Raw genomic sequence first — 19406 nt, forward strand, 5'->3', positions numbered from 1 at the left:
AGTGTGAGGCCCACAGGTTCCATATTGTCAAAGTGCTCTCACGGCCCACTTGGATAAAAAGTTGGACCACATGTAACCTGTGCTTACCTTTATACAGTTAGTGTTTTCTTGAGTATTTGTTTTGATAGCATGTTCATGTCCTTTTGACTTCAGTGGGCCTACACTCAGCATGAGTAACCTTGGATGTTATCCAATGTCCCTCCCTCATCAAACAACATCATGGCTACAACTGTGCTTGGCTCTGATTGCAAGCAAGATTGGCAAGGGTCCAACATATCACAGCACTTGAAATTTATGGTGTGAATGTAGCCTTATATTCTGCTTTTGTTCCATGATGGATGTCAAAGCAGCACACATGGGGATGCCACGCAGCCCTCCTCCCAGGCAATTATTGGACCTAGATCTGTTTAACCTTCAGATCATGCTCCAAGAAGACGGCAGCCTTCACTGATGGCAATACTTGTCACCACCCTAGAAAGGCAGCCTCCTTGGAAACCAGTCTCCATCTGTCTATTTATGAGAGCCACCCACCTCTGTGATAAAGGCTAGGCACCAGCAGTTGACACCACCCACAAGTCGCATCATATCCCTATAAACGCCTTCAGACCTCCAGTGTGCTGGTCACAGCCTCACTATGCTTTTCGCCCATCTAGAAAGGTATGATAGTTTCCCTGATCCTCTCACTCCTGGTACACAGAGCACGTGTGCATGGAGATTGCAGCTTTAGCAGTGTTTTCAACAATTTTTCAGAGAGAAACTGCAGAAGAATAGAAATGACTCTCATGCTTTTCCCTGCCAAGGAAACAGAGGAGCACACAGAATCATCTGCCAATAAGGGAGGCAAAAAGCTCGGCACAGTTTCCTTAACTGAGAAAATTCAGTGTTGCAAGCAAAGCCAAATTTATTTTGCAACAAAATAATTGCTCTCACAAAACCGGAATTTCCTGTGCATTATTCAAGGTTCAGGCATTAACCAATGCTAAGAACTGAAGAATACCAGATCAAGGAAGATCATACCCTGTTCACTCACTGAACCTTTCAAAGACATCCATAAGCCTAATTGCAAGTATTATCTAGACAAGCTGGCTGCATTTGGGTTATGCTCTTTGTAAAACCTGCTTTTAATCTAAATAGTGCACTCAGTAGATACTCCATTCCACGGAACTCTTTCAGAGCAAACAAGTCTTGGAAACATGATCACTACAATGGAAACACCATTCAGCTTACAGTAAATTAAGAGCGAATGGATGAACATTAAATCAGTGCAAGGAAAGTCTTGGGGAGAAATGGTTGAAAGAAAGACCATTAGAAACAAAAAGATAAGTTAGGTTCATGGGCATAGCCAAGGAGGGAAGGAGGGAGGGCAGGGGGAAGGTTCTCCCTAAATCAAGTAAATCAATGGGGAGGGGGATTTCTTAACTGAGGTTCTGCCCCCACTAGCAAAAAGTCTGCCCCCTCCCCCAACATAAATCCTGGCTACACCCAAGGTTAGGTTTAGTGATGCACATCACTCCTTTTAAAAACGTATCTGTTCTAAGTGCAACTCTAGTTTACGAAGTCTTATAAAACAGCCATGAAAATGAAAAGGGCAGGTGTTATTAGGAAGGCACAACATGCTGGAAAATATTGTTTACCAACTCAATTGAGCCTTGAGTGATTTTTCAACTCTCCACTTGCAGCCTTGCTCCACAGCAGGCAATCGTCTAGAGCAGGATATTAAACCAGTCCAGACTAGTGTGGCGTCACTTAGTCCAGACTAGTGTGGCGTCACTCAGGAGCATGCTCAAACAGCTTTGCAAATCATGTTGAGGGGGAAAACTACTCCGCTCCATGCCAAAACTGGTTAAGGCATGTTGGAGGTCCCTGGTGCCCTGCCCAATGACAGCTTGCAAGATCAATTTCAGTTGCTGCAGCCCAAAAATGTCGACAAGACACTTGCAATGGTGAGGCTGACTATGTGCCCTGTTGATCCCTTCATGTATGGCAACATCTCACAGAACAGGAATGACTGGATGAGTTCAGATTAATGCCATACCGCAGGAGGGAGGTGTGGCCACTTCCCTGAAAGAGGTGATGATGTGAAAACCAGAGATTCTAGACGGCACTACCAACCAGTCTCTAATATTCCCTCCCTAGGCAAGGTGATTGTGAGGGTGGTGCCTAGCCAGTTTCTGGGATGCTTGGAGGAAGCAGATTCTTCAGATCATTCCAGTCTGGTTTCACGCCCAGTTTTAGAAGCACAACACCCTTAATTACCCCTGACTGATGACTGCTATCAAGATAGGGGGAGTGTGACCCTGATGGTTCTCCTTGACCTTTCAGTGGCTTTTATTTATTTATTTCATAAAATTTACACACTGCTTCATTGTAAAAACAAAAAACCCAACAACATCAAAGCAGTTTACAGTACAAAAGATAAAACAGTAAAATCAAGAAAAATGATTTAAAACATGTTAGAATACTAAAGCATGCTAACACTTTTGACCCCATTGACCACGGTGGTGGGGGCATCCCGGTTGGCAATGACCTGGTCAGGGCCTTTTCAGTGGCAGTCCCTCATTTTTTGAATGCCTTCCCTAATAAGGTGTATCTGTCCCCCTCATCACTGACTTTCAGTAGGAATTTGAAAATATTTCTCTTTACCTAGGCATTTGATTGCTAAAAGACACTGTTCCTGGCACACCTCAGATCACTGATCGATATTTCTTTTAACTGTTTAGAGGAGGGGTATTAGAAACAGTTTTAGTTGTTATTGTTCTTTTTCATATTTTATCTTTGCTGTGTCTGCAACCCTAGGCTCCTTCAAAAGGAAGGGCAGGATACAAATTGAATTAGTCAAACAATCAATCAATCAATCTGCCATCACTTGTTCAACCAACGATGAGTAAACAAGCTAGAAGTTGTTCCTCCAAAATTTGGCGTGTTTTCCAGCTGCTCCCATTACTTTGTAGCTTGAGCAAGCATCAACGGTAGAGCAATCAAACAAACTATGATTAAGCAAGCTTGCAACATTCAAATAAAACACCATCATTTTAAAAACCCATAGTTCATAATCCAGCAAAAACCATGGGTTCTCACCAGGGCTGTCTTAAGCATATGCGGTGCCGGGGTGTAAAGATCTGCCCAGCGCCCCCCGGTTGCCTAGTCCCAGGTGCGCAGGAGGGCAGAGCCGGCCGGCCACCTCAGCATCTTGCTAGCTTAGTCACCCCCAAACTCAAGTCGCAGAGAGAGAGCCCGCTGTGGCGCTCCGATCGACGGGCAGGCTCTTCCCCGGACTCAACTCTTGGGCCCCAGAGTCTTAGCCTGGTGCCCCTGAGAGCCCCGCACCCCTAGCACCTATGGATCTCACTTTGCCTAAACAAATCATGGTTTAATCATAACATGTAAACCAGGCCATTGAGTAGCTCAACAAAAATGTTTACAGTACAAATTGTTACAAATCTGATGCTCCAGTTTTTCAAGTTGATAGAACCACAATTAACAGAGTTATGACAGGCAGTTACAATGAACTGGAATCCACAAAACCTTACCCCTAATTCAAGGAGCTGTTATTCCACCAACCCAAACCTTGGTAAAGAAACATTATCAGACAAAGGAATTTTTGACCAATTTCTACAGGTAAGTGCCTTCTGAGTTTTTTAAAAGTAGTTAACTAAATGTGAATCCAACTGTAGACAGTAACGTGTAGCACTAAACAGCCTTCAGGAGTGCAGTATTTCTGGCCAATCCACCGAGCAAATAATTTCTGTTTGCTAAGTGGAGTGTGGGAAATGTAACCTTTTCAAAAGGAAAAAAGGATCAAAAAAGAAAAGGTTAGGTTTGTATGCTAGAAGTGACAAACCTCCAGCCATTTGGGTGCTGAGTGTTACATCAAGGTGGGAGCATATTACTCCGATTCTATTTTTTTATTATTATTATTATTATTATTATTATTATTATTATTATTATTTCTATACAGCCCTTCATCCAAGGATCACAGGGTGGTTTACAATATAAAAACACAAGAATATATACCATAGTAACTAATAAAAACAATAAACCCACCCACAGTTTAAAAGACCATCCATTGTTTAATTACCTAAAGCTAGGACATTTATCATTTGCACTCCCTACCTATATTCTTCCAGGCCCAATTCAAGATGGTGACTTACAACAGGCTGAATGACTTGGGCCCAGATATTTGAAGACGACTCACTCTATCTGTGACCATCGTTTTTCAGTTTTGGGCCTGAAGACTGCATTAGCCCACAGGAAAGCTGCCAGAGACTATAGTCCAGGTGCGAGTGGGGCTATAATCACACACCTTTCACACACCATATCACACACAGAGAAAGAGAGAAAGCCATTTTCCATGAAAACAGAACCAAATTTTTAATTCTAATTCCAATTCATCTTAATATCTGTATTAATATTATTGATTCAAACACTTAATTCTAATTTTAATGTTGTTCAAGTTTCCCTTTTATATTTTCTTCAAAGACCTTTCCCTTTGTGAATAAATTTGTGAATAAATAAGAACTCTCCTGCTGTAGGCCCTTTATCTGTCCAAAATGTGGAAAAGGCAAAATCCTCAGTAATCCCAGAAAATGTAACACTAATGCAAACCTGAACTTCGCAGCTATTTAAAACCTCTGATTTCAACTTGTGTTTGTAAGAGCAACAATAGCAGCAAACTGCATGGGCTGCTTCTTCTATATTTCCAGGGAACACAAGCCTGCTGAGACTATCTTCTTGCAGAGGAAGCAGCTACAACTGCACACTTTGAAGAAATCCAAAAGCCCTTTCCCTTCAGAGGGAATTAAATCTGGCTGTCAGAGATTCACCACACCTGGTCTGTGCCATATTGATTTAAACCTGATAGCTATCCATAGGCTTATGCTATATGCAAAGCCATGCCTTTTGTAGTTGTTCTGCTTCCATTTCTATTAAATAGTGGGTGGTCATAGCAGACGACACAGATATTTCTCCAATTAGTTCTTTATAAGTAAGCTGGAACTGAACTAAACAGCTCAGCCGGCCTGCTTTTATAGGCAGCCGTCTGTCAATATTGTCACAACCCAGGGTTTCCCGCCTAAATTAACTGACGTGGACCTGAGTGAAGCCATATACAGTGGTACCTTGGGATAAGTACTTAATTCGTTCCGGAGGTCCGTTCTTAACCTGAAACTGTTCTTAACCTGAAGCACCACTTTAGCTAATGGGGCCTCCTGATGCTGCCACGCCACCGGAGCACGATTTCTGTTCTCATCCTGAAGCAAAGTTCTTAACCCAAGGTACTATTTCTGGGTTAGCGGAGTCTGTAACCTGAAGCGTATGTAACCTGAGGTACCACTGTACACTATACCCATGGTGGCCAGGGTGAAAACTTCAATACATAACAGTTTCTCCCCATGTGGTTGACACAGCCACCTCAGAAATTAAATGTAAAATATTAGTATCAGTATCTTCCTACCTCCCAAGGACAGTCACACAATTGCCTCTGTCCTTCCAAACGGCATCACTGGCTGGTCCTTGGAGACATTTAATACTGGTTTGGTTACCTAGACAACTCACTCCTGGACATTAATTCAAGAGTGAAGAAAATTCCTCGGCCTGAGAGCCACATTTCCTAGTGGGTAACCTTCCAGGGATCACATTGCCTGTGATGGGTAGGTAAATGGATCATGGAATCACAGAGCTGAAAGGGACCATGAAGTTCATCTACTTTAACTCCCTGCAATGCAGGAATCTTGTGACTCTCTCTGTATGTACAGGAGGATACCATCCAGCTATGGAAAAGTAAGAGGTTTCTACATGTTCATCCAGGCAACCAAGAGGCATTATTACAGTTCAATAACATGTTTGCCAGCCTGGCAAAACAACTAGAGGAATATGTGGAGCAGTGTCGGTAGAGGGGGTGGGGGGAAAGCATGTGGAGATTCCTGGGGGCTGTACAGAGAGGCCAAGGGGGGTACATTTGGCCCCAAGGCCCAAAGTCAAAAGGTGAAAAGGTCAAGCTGAAACGCCCACTGCACATGCCTATTCCATGTTCTCTTCGCTTGCAAGATCAGTTTGAAGATTGCAGCGTCATTTGAGGTTCTGAGGTATTTCTAGTTCCAAATCGGGAGCATCATTTGTACATGGAGAGGGACAAAAGCAAAAGAAGTGAACTAGCTATTCACTGCCATTCCCGGTACATTAAGCAAGTGCATTTCCGCTCACCTGCAAATGTCAGGGGCAAGGTGTCTGCAAGGTTTACCCTGAAGCTCTGCCTAGAACAGGTGCCGTCTCCAGTCCAAGAGGCAGCAGCAGCAAAGAACAAAATGCTCAGTTCGCCCCACACGGCATTTCAAAATAGCACAAAGATCAGCGCTTCTCAGTGTGCCAAAATCTTCTCTGTGCATTAATTAAAAGGCAACTGCTCTTTCGTTGAGGACAACCTGCTCTTCTCAAATGCCAAAACGTAGCCAAATTCAGCAGAACTAAGACCTTGTGCAAAAGCATCTAGGTCTGCTAAATTTGAAATACATTAGGCACTTTGAAGGCAAAAAACCTTTTTAACTGAGAGAGGGCCACATTTAAGCAGTGAGAAGCTGTTGTTGTTTTCCAATATTTGAGCAGATAGCTGATAATTGTGTTTATGCAAGCTATTCGTTTCTTGCTCATTTGTTTCCAAACTAGAACACATGTGGGAGATACCTCACTATAAAAATAGTAATCCTACTCATTAAGTTTTCACACACAAGCTGTTGCTTGAAGTTATGCTAGAGAAAGCCAGAGTTTGACCTAATTTAGACCGATAGCTACAAGACCATGCAAAGTTACAACTGCAAATAATATTTTTGCTAAATAACAAACCAAGACTGATCCTGTTTGAAACTGGTGGATTGGGAGTACTAATTCCCCCCCCCTTTTTAATAAATATTTTATTAAGTCTTACAATAAAATGACATTAACTCCAACAAAACCTACAGAGCGTTACATGCATAACTCAGTAATATACAAGCAGAAAAATGGAGCAGGGACACTATCAACTAAATCACTGAATGCATCACCAAGGCTTGAACGATCCATGACACAGCCTCTCCATGACGAAGTATGTGTAGCTGGCAGTCTTGCATTAACATCGCTTCTGCTTTCAGAGCTGATGTAGGGGAACCATACTTTGTCAAAATGCACTTGTTTGGTTTGGCCTCTCACGACTCTTCTCCTGTGCGACATTAAAAAGACAGATCCCAAACTTGCTTTTGGAATCAGGAGTAATTCTTATTTCTTTAGATGTTTGGGGTGAACAAAATTTGTAGGAACATTATTATTCTTTCATTAGTATCTATGTAGACCAGCTGCTTTGTATTAATGTAGGGCCTGTCATGCATAAACCAGTAAGTAGCCCGGGTACAAATACTCTAGATAGACAGACAAGGAGAGAAGATGGAAACTGGAAAAGTGGGAGATGAGTTAGAGATAAGAACAGCTAAAGAGTGTGTTGGACTAGGGCCTGGGAGACCAGAATTCAAATCCCCACTCAGATATGAAGCTTTGGTCAGAGAATCTCTCTTAGCCCAACCTACCTCAGAGGGTTGTTGTGAGAATAAAATGGGGAGGGAGAAAACCACGTATGCCAACCTGAGCACCCTAAAGAAAAGGTGGGCTATAAATGTGTTAATAAAGTAAGTGTGAACAAGAGAACAAATGCAACACAGCTGAATATGTAAACTGAGCTAGAAGTAAATGAGGTTGTATGATCAGGGAGCCAAGAAACAGAGTTTAGGTTGACAGCACCTTCTTTCCAGAATTTTATTTCATCCTTTTCTCTTCCTTGTTAAAGTTGCAAAAAAATTGTTAAAAAATCTTTTTTTAAAAAAAAATAAGGAGTATGTCCAGCCGAAAAGGGGTCTGAATGGAATTTAATGAAACTCCCTGGACTGAAAAGGCTTATTAGACTCCCATTTAAAATTATGTAAGAGGACAAAACAAAGTGTCATGTCCCAAATCCCACTGTGATGCATTGCACCCAAATAATAATTCCAGTTTAACTGCCACTTTCTACTTTGTAGTGTAAATCAAGTGATTCTGTGTACATAGCAGTTCTCCAAATATTGGGAAGTGCTTATAATGAAGCATTGAAAGTGTTGTACCTCTCTCAAGCCATTCTTCTTTTAAAAGGTACTCAGTCACTGTACAAATAAATACACCTACTTTTCCTTCCGTGATTTTCAGCCACTTTTTTTTTTTACAAATACCCAAACGTACTTGAAAAATGGGACCTTAAGTTGAGCTCTTGTAGAGTTAGATTTGTGCAACCACCTCCCACACAGACTACAGCCTAAAAGACATCAAAAAAGTTAAGCTTCAGGTGACAGGTTAAGGAATGCTTTAGAAATGTCTCTTCCAAGCATTGTGACAAAACTGTTTATAAAGTGGTGGTTTGAATGTTTGCAGGTAAGGAGCTATGAAGCAACTTGCTTCTCTAAGTGCATTTTATAGAATAGTGTTTGTGCAGAAAAAGAAATTCACTGCAGGTGCCTGCAAACAAAGAGATTTTAAGCTCTTTCCTCTCTTTCCTTTGTTGTTTCCATGTGTCAAATTCTAGACTTTAAGCCCCTCAGGGCAGGGATCTGTCCCCTTGTACTCTGCAAAGTGCCACGTACATGGCTGACACCACAACAAAAACAAAAAACACTTCTGAGCAGGGGTGACTAAGTTCTGGCCCCCCAGATGCCGTTGGGACTCAAACCCCATCATCTCTCAACAATGGGGTGTGCTGACCATGGCTGAAAGGAGCAACATTGGAGAACCAAGGACTTGGCCATCTTTGCTTCAACAGCCTTCAAGGCTTGGAAGATGTATGTGCCACCCCAGACAGTCCACTCAGAATCAGAGGAACATTTAGGGGAAGAGTTGGAACTCAATGGTAAAGCATCTGTTTTGAATGCAGAAGGTCTCTGGTTCACTCCTGGCATCCTAGGCAGGGCTCCTGAATAAAACCCCAGAGAGCAGTCAGTGTTAGAAATTTAGCTATGAAAGCTAGGAGCCAAACAGCAGCTTAGACCTTAAACCTAAGGTTATGGGTGCAACAACGAAATGTCTGGGCTTTTTTTTATATAACGAGAATACAAAGCTGAAAAAGAATGAACTGCAGGTAAAATATCATGTCCATTTTTCACATGGTCTAGTCCTTCCCCTGACCACCACTCCCAATATTCTTAAGAGCAGGGGTAGGCAACCTAAGGCCCGTGGGCCGGATGCAGCCCAATCGCCTTCTCAATCCAGCCAGTGGATGGTCTGGGAATCAGTGTGTTTCTACATGAGTAGAATGTGTGCTTTTATTTAAAATGCATCTCTGGGTTATTTGTGGGGCATAGGAATTAGTTCATTTTTATTTATTTTTTTCAAAATATTGTCCGGCCCACCACATGGTCTGAGGGATGGTGGACCAGCCCACGGCTGAAAAAGGTTGCTGACCCCTGCTTAAGAGGGTCTCTTCTCCAGTCTTCAGAGAACAGCTGGAAGTGGGGAGGCAGTTTAATCTGAAATCTTAGGCGCAGTACTACGCCCAGAGCTCAGAAACTGCTTGCACTAATGAAATTCCCTGTCGCGAAACATGCCTAGAACAATGGGAGCGCCAAAAACTGAGAGCAATGTAGGTTGAGCTGGAGGGATCAGTGGTCTAACACAGTAAAAGGCAGCTTTCTATGTCTGAGAAAGGACTACAGCTCAGTGGTAAACCCTCTGCTTTGCATGCAGAAGGCCCTGCGTTGAACCCTCGGCCTCTCCAGGCAGAGTTGGGAGAAAGCCTAATTTGAAATCCTGGAGAGCAGCTTCTTGTGTTCTAGATGCCTTGTTCCAGGCATCTCTGCCAAATAAAGTTTGGCACATGTCTATTAGAAGTAAGTAGGTGCCAAACTAAATCCTGGGTTTTTCAGACAGGTTTTGGACTAAACTGAATTTGTATCTGATTTTGTTTTTGTCCTGCTTTTTTGTTTGTTCATTTTTGCTTCAGCCAACTCCTATGGACTTTGTCTTCCCATTATCTGCCCTTCTTTGCTTTTTGTGCTGTATTTTTTCTGCTGGTTTTAGTGTGGTTGTTTTATTTATTAATGTAATCAAACTTTCTGGTGACTTGTTTTATTTGATGATGAAAGCTGCCTTACGTCACTATTGTTTTAAATAAGATGGGAGGATTCAAGCTTTTAGGTAAAAAAGACAGGTAAAAATTTCACAGCTTCTTTCTGGCAATGAATGAGCCACATGTAACTAGAATGTAACTAGGGATGCGGGTGGCGCTGTGGGTTAAACCACACAGAGCCTAGGACTTGCCAATCAGATGGTTGGCGGTTTGAATCCCCATGGCGGGGTGAGCTCCCATTGCTCGGTCCCTGCTCCTGCCAACCTAGCAGTTCAAAAGCACATCAAAGTGCAAGTAGATAAATAAGTACCACTCTGGCGGGAAGGTAAACAGCGTTTCCGTGTGCTGCTCTGGTTGGCCAGAAGCAGCTTAGTCATGCTTGCCACATGACCCGGAAGCTGTACGCCAGCTCCCTCAGCCAATAAAGCGAGATGAGTGCTGCAACCCCAGAGTTGGCCACGACTGGACCTAATGGTCAGAGTCCCTTTACCTTTAACTAGAATGCTAATAATTCCTTGCAATGTTAGAAATGATGCTACAACCCTGAATAAGGATGAGTACAGTAAAATCACTTTCTTCCCCTCCAGGAGCCTTGGGATGACATCTTAAGTGGGTATCTCCTTTGATGCAAGAAATGCACTGCAAATCTCGACCTAATGGGGTAAATGTAAAGGGACTCCTGACAACTAAGTCCAGTCACGAATGACTCTGGAGTTGCAGCGCTCATCTCGCTTTACAAGCCAAGGGAGCCAGCATTTGTCCGCATCGCACACGGTTTTTCCAGGTCATGTGGCCAGCATGACTAAGCCACTTCTGCCGAACCAGAGCAGTGCACAGAAACACCATTTACCTTCCCGCTGGAGTGGTACCTATTTATCTACTTGCATTCTGATGTGCTTTCGAACTGCTAGGTTGGCAGGAGCTGGGATCGAGCAACGGGAGCTCACCCCGTCGCAGGGATTTGAACTGCCGACCTTTCGATTGACAAGCCCAAGCAGCACAGTGGTTTAACCCACAGTAGCACCCGCATCCCTATTGCAAATGATGCACCCACTTTAGCTTCCATGCATATGCCATTTTTGCCACAGCAGCTGCATGGGCAAGAGTGGGAATAGCCCACAAGCTGCCTTCAGATGCTGTGAGTTCCCATCATCCTTGACCATTGCCCATGATGACCTGGGGATGACAGTAGTACACAATATCTGGAGGGCACTACATTTGCTATCCCTGGACAAGAGTCTGGGAAGGGCTCTGCAGAAACCTTTTCCACTGAAATTTGTTTCAGTCCAAAGTATGCAACCAAACCATTCAGCTTAATTATCCAGGTCAATGACTAGCCTAGGATTGGATTTCCAGACCATGTGAGATCCCATGAAAATTATGGATTGAAGTGACAATGTCTATTCAACATACTGTCAGGTAGAGACAGCAACTGACCTAAGCACACTTACCTAGAAGTAAGCCCCACTGAACCTAGTGTGGCGTACTTCTAAGCAGACATGCAAAGGATCGCACTGTTGCGATTTTTACTCAGCATTAGAAATAGGTCCACAGTTATTAGGCCACTAGCACATATAAACACATATGTAATACACGAAGGGACAGAGAAAAAGACAGCCAAGTATTTAAATCTGTAACTCCCTTGTTACCTTACCTCGTTACCTGAAGGTAATTATTACCCAGTGAAGGCAAATGGATATTGACAAGCCTACATTAAATCTATGGTATTTATACTTATCGCTTCAACCCGACTGAAGCTGTAGTCACAACACAACATATATAGTTGCTTATAGACCCATAACTGGTGGTTTTCGTATTTCCAAATGCAAAACTAAATGGTTTGTATCCAGTGTAAATCATACTCAAAGTAGACCTATTGAAATTAATGGTCATGACTAACTTAGGTCCATTAAGTTCAATGGTTCTACTCAGAGCAGAACTCAGATACAACCTAAGTGTTTCCTTCCCTGTCCTTGCATCATCTTTGTAACCAAATGTCTTTTGCATTAAGGCACAATTCCAAACTCATTAATCAGTTCCTTTAATCACCAACTTAAGACTGAAACAAACTGTAGAGAATGTTTTACATCATGCCCTCTTTTTACCCATATTTCTCTCTCCCCCGCATCCTGTTCCATTTGCTTTTAAACATCCAGCATGAGGAAGAGCGTCTACGTATCTCGAAAGCTCAATTACCACAATGTGAACTTTGGCTGGCCCTAATTGAAAGTATTTTGCTACCGCTCTTGTTTCAAAGATTCCTGCCTGGAAATCAGAAGCAGAGAGCTGAATGAAACAGCTACTAATAAAATATAAAGGAAAAGAAATTGCATAGCCCCCCCCCCCCAAAGTCATACACAGCTGAAAAGTCCACTGCTGCCTGAAAGCTGCTCCCACACACACTCTTCCTCTGTAAGAACTAATTTGTCTGATTTCAGTGTTGTCAACATAGATCATTTAGTCCAAGATACAGTATCACAACAGGCCCTCTTTAAGATATGGGGGCCGTTCCCTTTGTAGTAAAGGCAGAAGCTATGTTTTTCTTGGCTACTTTAGGCTCAGTAAGCAGCTGTGGGTGATAGCAACTCAAGCTTTATTTGCTTATCAGGAGTTTGGCGATAGTCCCATTGATGCAATTAGAATTGTAATTAGTGAGACCCATAAACTCGTAACAAACACTTCACCACACAGCCTAGCCTAGAAATGCCCACCTCACATTCATAGGGTATTATTTTAGCTAGAAGTCAACCATTCCCAATTATTTTCCCCCCTATGGAAAAATCTAAGCTTCTGCATGTTCAAAACTAAATATTTCCCTGCTCAGGAAAGCCCCCATGGTGCCAGTCTTATCTTTGGGGTAACAAATATGGCTCTGCCATATAATCTTATTGCATGCCACCATTTATTATACATTAGCTATTTATTTTATCTTGGTGCTCTCTTTTTTTGTAAAGTACCCTAGAAGCTTTGCTGAAGGGAGGTAATATATAACATAAAATAATGTTTGCAGTAAGAAGAGCCCTGATGGATCAGCATTCCATTTCCTAGAGTGCTTAACTAGATAGTTACAAGAAGCCAAATAGCAAAACTTGAGTGCAATGCTGCTTTCCTCCTGGTCACACTCAGCATCTGTTATTCAGAGCTGGCATACTGACTCTGATCCTAGAAAACACAACACCGCTAAGCAGGATAATTTCAAAGGAGTTCATTGCCAAAAATGAAACCTTATCCAATCAGGAGTGCCAACTTGAATAAAATATTGGGAGGGGTAGGTAAGCCCTACACCACACAATCATTCATAAGACACACACACACCACCTGAATGGCAATACCCATTAACAAATATTTTAGGAGAGGGCTGAAGGGACCTTGGCCCCTAGGAGTTGGCTCCTATGATCTCCATATCTGGAATGAATGCCTATTATGCTAATGACCTGTTATACCATCTACTCTTATCCCTGAAAAAAGGCAGATATTTCTAGGAAAATTCTGTTTCCAGTGTGGCTAAACAAAAGGGGTCCAAAGGCTTTTTTTTTTTAAAACAGTATTCCTCACCTGCATCATCGTAACTACGTGGCAGGGATTCAGCAAGTAGATGACTGTCTTAGAAGCAAACTTGAATCCCACTTCCAATCCAAAAGTGAGGCAGAAGAACACCAGCAACAGGTTCTTCCCTATGCTCTCCTCTTTCTTCCGAGACTGAGCAAGCAGGTCCACCACCTCCTTGGAATGGGTTCGCCTGATCTTCTTCAGGGACACCACCACCTCCAGAACTCCCACGCATAAGAAGATCAGGGTCTCTACCAGGCGCTGTTGCCAGGGGAGGAAGGCAGCACACTCAGGACCCCCGTTGCCTTCAAAGCTTGGGTCCACCCCACCGTAAATCCAGTCCAGAAGATTGGAGAAGCTGTAACGACTCATGGCAAACCCCTTCTGTTCCTCTTCTGCTTGGCCGTCCTGGAGTAGGTGGGCGCTTGATGAGATCAAAGCTAATATGCTGTTTGGGTGACGAAACATGAAACAGAGAAGAGTCCTTATCAGCAAGTCCTCTCCCTTCCACTTGTGAGACACAGAAAGGAACTAGACAGGTGATCCTCAGCTCTCACTCTAGGGTGCTCAGGTAAGAAGGTAAACAAACCTGCGGGGAGGATAGGAAGTGAAACACAACTTAATTATCAAACCAGAAAACAGGGTAAAGAAAGGATGCATAACAGAACCAAGCTCCCTGCTCTCTCTTCCAGCAGAAGGCCCAGTTAGCAAACTCTTGCTTTATGACCCTAAAAGAGCTTTGGCAACCTGTCACAATCCAGATGTTTTGATCTACAATTCTCAGGCCCAGCCAGCAAGGCCTCTGGAGGCCACCCGGTTGGCAAAACCTGCCTGAAAACCCCAGGCACTATGTAACCGGCACACTGTGTACAAACACACACCAGGTATAAACAAACACACAGTGTGCCGGTTACATTGTGTCTGGTTGCCCAGGTTTCTAAAGAAGCATGGCTGGTAGTACCTGGGTATATAAAATAACCACACAAAAACAGCAGTGAGGGATATATATTTATATATAATATACCCATACTCCCTCTCTTCCTCTCCTGCATAAATGATTTCTGACTCTTATTTCTCTATTTGAAATATTTCACAGCCACTCTTCATCCAATGGAATCCAGCGCATCTGCTACAACAGGCACTACAATACACAAAGCAATGCAATAAAACAGCATCCTTCACAGTAAATTTGTGGACGGAGAGGCAACAAAAGGCCACAGGAACTAAAAGTAAACAGAGGCAACATTACCTTCTTTTTTTAAAGAGCCACGGCAGGTTTTGGGGGGGTTTTAACCTCTTTAACTCGGCACGGCTCCTTTCTCCCTCAACCCGGCTAAGCTCCCCACGCAAAAAAAAGAAAGAAAAAGGCGCTTCGCCAACGCGATGTGGTTGCCGAACGAGATCGTCCAGAAACCACAACCTTTGAAGGTAGGCCTGCTCGCTTAATCACCACACTTTCACCAAATTCCCGCGAAAGAGGGAAGCGGAAAGGGGGCGAAGAGAGGGAGGAGTGAGCAAGAGGTGAGCAATTTATTTATTGAATTGAAGAGTTGGAAGGGACCCCTAGGCTCATCTAGTCCATTTATTTCCCTCCCCCTCACTGGCGGCACGCTCCGCCTTCCCCCACTTCCTCACAACACCATTCGCGCGCGCGCGCCCCCCCTACCTTCCATGGAAGTCCCCCCGCAACTCTTTCTGTCTCTGGAAGGGGCTAGCTATAATCTCCCCTCCCCGGAAAAAAAAAGCTGTGCTTTCTGGTCCTCTGTCTCCTCCAGCGAGACTTCCCAGCGACGTGGTGCACCCCTTCCCTCCCAGTACCTCAAGGGAAGGCGGGAGCGAGGGAGGGGGCGGGTCGTGGCGGTACTGCAGGCCCTCCCTCAGCTCTTGCTGGGGCAGGCGCTACATGAGGAAGCCCAAAAGCCCAACAGAGCCCGGCTCTGGGTTGCAGACCAGAGGAGGAGGAGGAGGAGGAGGCGAGGCGGCAGCAGAAGTGGCGGCCAGCGCTTATCGGCTCCCCTTCCTCAGGTGTAGCCCGGAACGCAGCTGGGGCGCAATCTGCGCTCTGGACGCAGCTGCTGCTGCTGCTGCTGCTGCTACTCTCTGCTCGCCTCTTCCAGGAGAAGACCACCACCACGCCGCCCCCACCACAGCAGCCAGCGAAGCAGCATCACCCCACCGACGTGCTCAACTAAGGCTAAAAAATGGAAGGTGCACCCCGGATTGGTTGCGCGGGTCTTCCCGCTCCGCCTCTTAGAAGGCGGCTCCTGTGTTTCCGCGCTGCTGTTGCTGCCCCCTTTTCTTCTCCCTCCGCCTCGCTTCCACTTGTCGCCTCAGTCAGCCCGTCACTACAGCGTAAGGAAAAAAGGCGGAGAGGCGCGCTTTGCCGCGCTTGCTCCGCGGGCTCGCTTTCTGCCCAATCTTTGCCTCTCCGCTGATCCACTTGCGAGCGCAAACGCAAACAGTTCCTCTGGAGTGTGTTGTGTTCCACTGCCTTCAGTGGGGCTTAGCTTCTGGTAAATGTGTGTAGGTGACAGCAGCCTCAGTATTCTTCTATGCTTTCCGCAAAGTGTTTTTTAAAAGAAAAACTAAAAACCTCCCCAGAAACAGCTAGCACCAAACCGGTGGCCCTCTAGACATTGCTAGGCTCCAACTCCGATCGCTTCTGACTGGTCATGCTGGTTGGGGATGGTGGGAGTTGAAGCCCCAAGGACATCTGGTGAGCCACAGGATCCCTTTCCCTGAAACTGTATTTCATGGGAAAGGGTTCTAGCCCAGCCTTCCACCTAACATGCTGGATTTCTAACTGCAGGGCTGGTGAGGGTTTTTGTTTTGTTTGTTTTTTTGAAAAGCAGGCGCATACCTAGGGGTTGGCCAGGTTGCCCCCTACCAAAAGTGCAGGCCAAGGATGTGTGTGCAAAAATTACACCTGTCCGCTCTGGCTCACAGTGCCAATGGTACAAGCCTCCTTGCCAAGGGCACAAGGGAGCCTAGAATTTCATCACATCAGCCCTCTGCACATAGGAACCTAGCATGTACAGTGCTTAGAAATGCAGGTGACTAAGTGGTATATAAATGTCTTGAATAAATAATTAAATTACCAGCATAACAGGGGGAGGGATAGCCTTCTTTCTTTCAGCAAGGCAGAGAGGGGAATCTTCATCATCTGTGCAGCCCAGGAACTCCATACACACTGCCCAGGTATGTGCCCCAGGGAGGTCACTTATGTGCTGCTAATGCAGTGTTTTGGTTTCACTCCAGGAGGCACACCCTCCATTGTCTCTGTGACAGACAAGTGCCAACAACTCTCCACTCCTGCCTTGGGTGTGGCGTATGAGTAGGAACCTCTAAGGAAGAAGAGCACAGGATCTGGACTACTTATGCAGGCAGGTAGCTAGCCCACTGGGCCACAAACAGCTTTTTTCTTTTATTGCTATAGGAGGCGGTAATCTCAGCCCCAAAGTTTTGAAATTTAGCCACAAATCAAGCTTGCCTGCTAAGCCTCCTTCTAAAAGTTCTTAGCTCCATAGTAGAAAGGAAAAGCAACAGACTTGCCAGTAGATTATAGACCATAACATCCTCCTGGACCGTCTTGAGGGGCTGGGAGCTGGGGGCACTGTCATACAGTGGTTCCGCTCCTTCCTCCTGGGCCGTGTTCAGAAAGTGGTGGGGGGGGATGAGTGTTCAGACCCCTGGGCTCTCACTTGTGGGGTGCCTCAGGGTTCTGTCCTCTCCCCCATGCTTTTCAACATTTACATGCAGCCACTGGGAGAGATCATCAGGAGGTTTGGGCTGGGTGTTCATCAGTATGCGGATGATACCCAGCTCTACCTCTCTTTTAAATCAGAACCAGTGAAGGCGGTGAAGGTCCTGTGTGAGTGTCTGGAGGCGGTTGGAGGATGGATGGCGGCTAACAGATTGAGGTTGAATCCTGACAAGACAGAAGTACTGTTTTGGGGGGACAGGAGGCGGGCAGGTGTGGAGGATTCCCTGGTCCTGAATGGGGTAACTGTGCCCCTGAAGGACCAGGTGCACAGCCTGGGAGTCATTTTGGACTCACAGCTGTCCATGGAGGCACAGGTCAAATCTGTATCCAGGGCAGCTGTTTACCAGCTCCATCTGGTACGTAGGCTGAGACCCTATCTGCCTGCAGACTGTCTCGCCAGAGTGGTGCATGCTCTGGTTATCTCCCGCTTGGACTACTGCAATGCGCTCTGTGGGGGGCTACCTTTGAAGGTGACCCGGAAACTACAACTAATCCAGAATGTGGCAGCTAGACTGGTGACTGGGAGCGGCCACCGAGACCATATAACACCAGTCTTGAAAGACCTACATTGGCTCCCAGTACGTTTCCGAGCACAATTCAAAGTGTTGGTGCTGACCTTTAAAGCCCTAAACTGCCTCGGTCCAGTATATCTGAAGGAGCGTCTCCACCCCCATCGTTCTGCCCAGACACTGAGGTCCAGCTCCGAGGGCCTTCTGGCGGTTCCCTCACTGCGAGAGGCCAAGTTACAGGGAACCAGGCAGAGGGCCTTCTCGGTAGTGGCGCCCGTCCTGTGGAACTCCCTCCCATCAGATGTCAAAGTGATAAACAACTACCTGACATTCAGAAGACATCTGAAGGCAGCCCTGTTCAGGGAGGTTTTTAATATGTGACATTTTAGTGTATTTTTCATCTTTGTTGGAAGCCGCCCAGAGTGGCTGGGGAAACCCAGCCAGATGGGCAGGGTACAAATAATAAATTATTATTATTATTATTATTATTATTATTATTATTATTATTATTATAAAAAGGTGTAGAGGCTGGATGGCTTAAATCTCCCTACCCTACATGTACACAACCAGCAGCTACAGAAACTCCCAGTGATACCAGTGAGGCCTGCGGCCTAGGAAGAGTTCCAAGGACTAGCTGATGGGCCATCTTCAAGCGGAGGTTTTCCACCCCGACACACAGGACCTAACCTAGCACAGTTGCATGGTCAACAGTGTACTTTAAATCCTGCGGAGAAGAGCTTAGACTTAGCATCAAGATAACTGGAAACCTAATATAATGGTCATTAGGAGGCTCAGAAAGAAGATATCCACAGAGAAAACATCCGTAGTGATAAACAATATTGTTTTATCACAACAGAGCGACTTTGCAGCATCAGATATCACTAATGATATGAATAACACTTGAGGCTGGCTCTGTGTATCCAGTCTTGTACTACAGTGAAAGGCTGGCTGCTATTTCAGCTAAATACAAAAGATGGCACATGTTCCAGCTATCACTTTTCGCCAGGAATGGCCCCTATTTTCATGTATCTTTCTCTATTGAATTGCCGCCCCAGTGCCACGGTCACTGAGCTACATTCACATCTGAGCCTTCACCTGAGTACACCCTTGCAGCCTTCCTAGAACCAAATGGGCACCCCTACACCCAAATCTGGATTTTTCCACCATATCATTCTTGAGGTCAAGGTGGCAAAGAGGAGAAATGCGAATCAAGGCACAGCTGGGGTTGCAGTGGAATGGATTATCAAGGGGGCTGTGGTCGGAAGATATGCATGAGACACTTCAGGCTGCCTTTGGAAGTCCTGCAATTTCTAAATTGTATGGGGTTCCTTGCAAGGCCCCCTGCTTCTTCCTCAAAGGTGATCTCCAGAACATCCGGGTTGGGTGGGATCCTAGCAGAAATTAAGGAAGAGCCACAGTGCATAACTGTTATTAGAGTAATTGCAACTAAGGACAACTGGCTGGGGGCAAAACCAGA

The 19406-nt window shown here is 45.0% G+C and overlaps 1 protein-coding gene across 7 annotated transcripts in view; it reads right to left on the reverse strand.

Moving 5' to 3' along the window:
- The window catches only part of TMEM164 (transmembrane protein 164), a 53220-nt gene extending 37232 nt beyond the window's left edge, over nt 1-15988 (reverse strand). Inside the window, exons 1-2 of one of the 7 annotated variants that reach the window (XM_083423974.1) lie at nt 15872-15988; nt 13664-14246 (exon numbers count right to left, since the gene is read on the reverse strand). In XM_083423974.1, the coding sequence (XP_083280100.1) occupies nt 13664-14125 (462 nt within the window). In that variant the 5' untranslated portion in view covers nt 14126-14246; nt 15872-15988. Of the gene's footprint in view, nt 1-13663; nt 14247-14906; nt 15849-15871 lie in introns of those variants that run through there. The other 6 variants (XM_083423973.1, XM_083423975.1, XM_083423971.1 and 3 more) reach the window with 6 other exon arrangements.
- Between the last annotated feature and the right edge of the window lie 3418 nt (nt 15989-19406).

Source organism: Podarcis tiliguerta, assembly GCF_965153285.1.
Source record: "Podarcis tiliguerta genome assembly, chromosome: Z".
NCBI classification, from domain to species: Eukaryota; Metazoa; Chordata; class Lepidosauria; order Squamata; family Lacertidae; genus Podarcis; species Podarcis tiliguerta.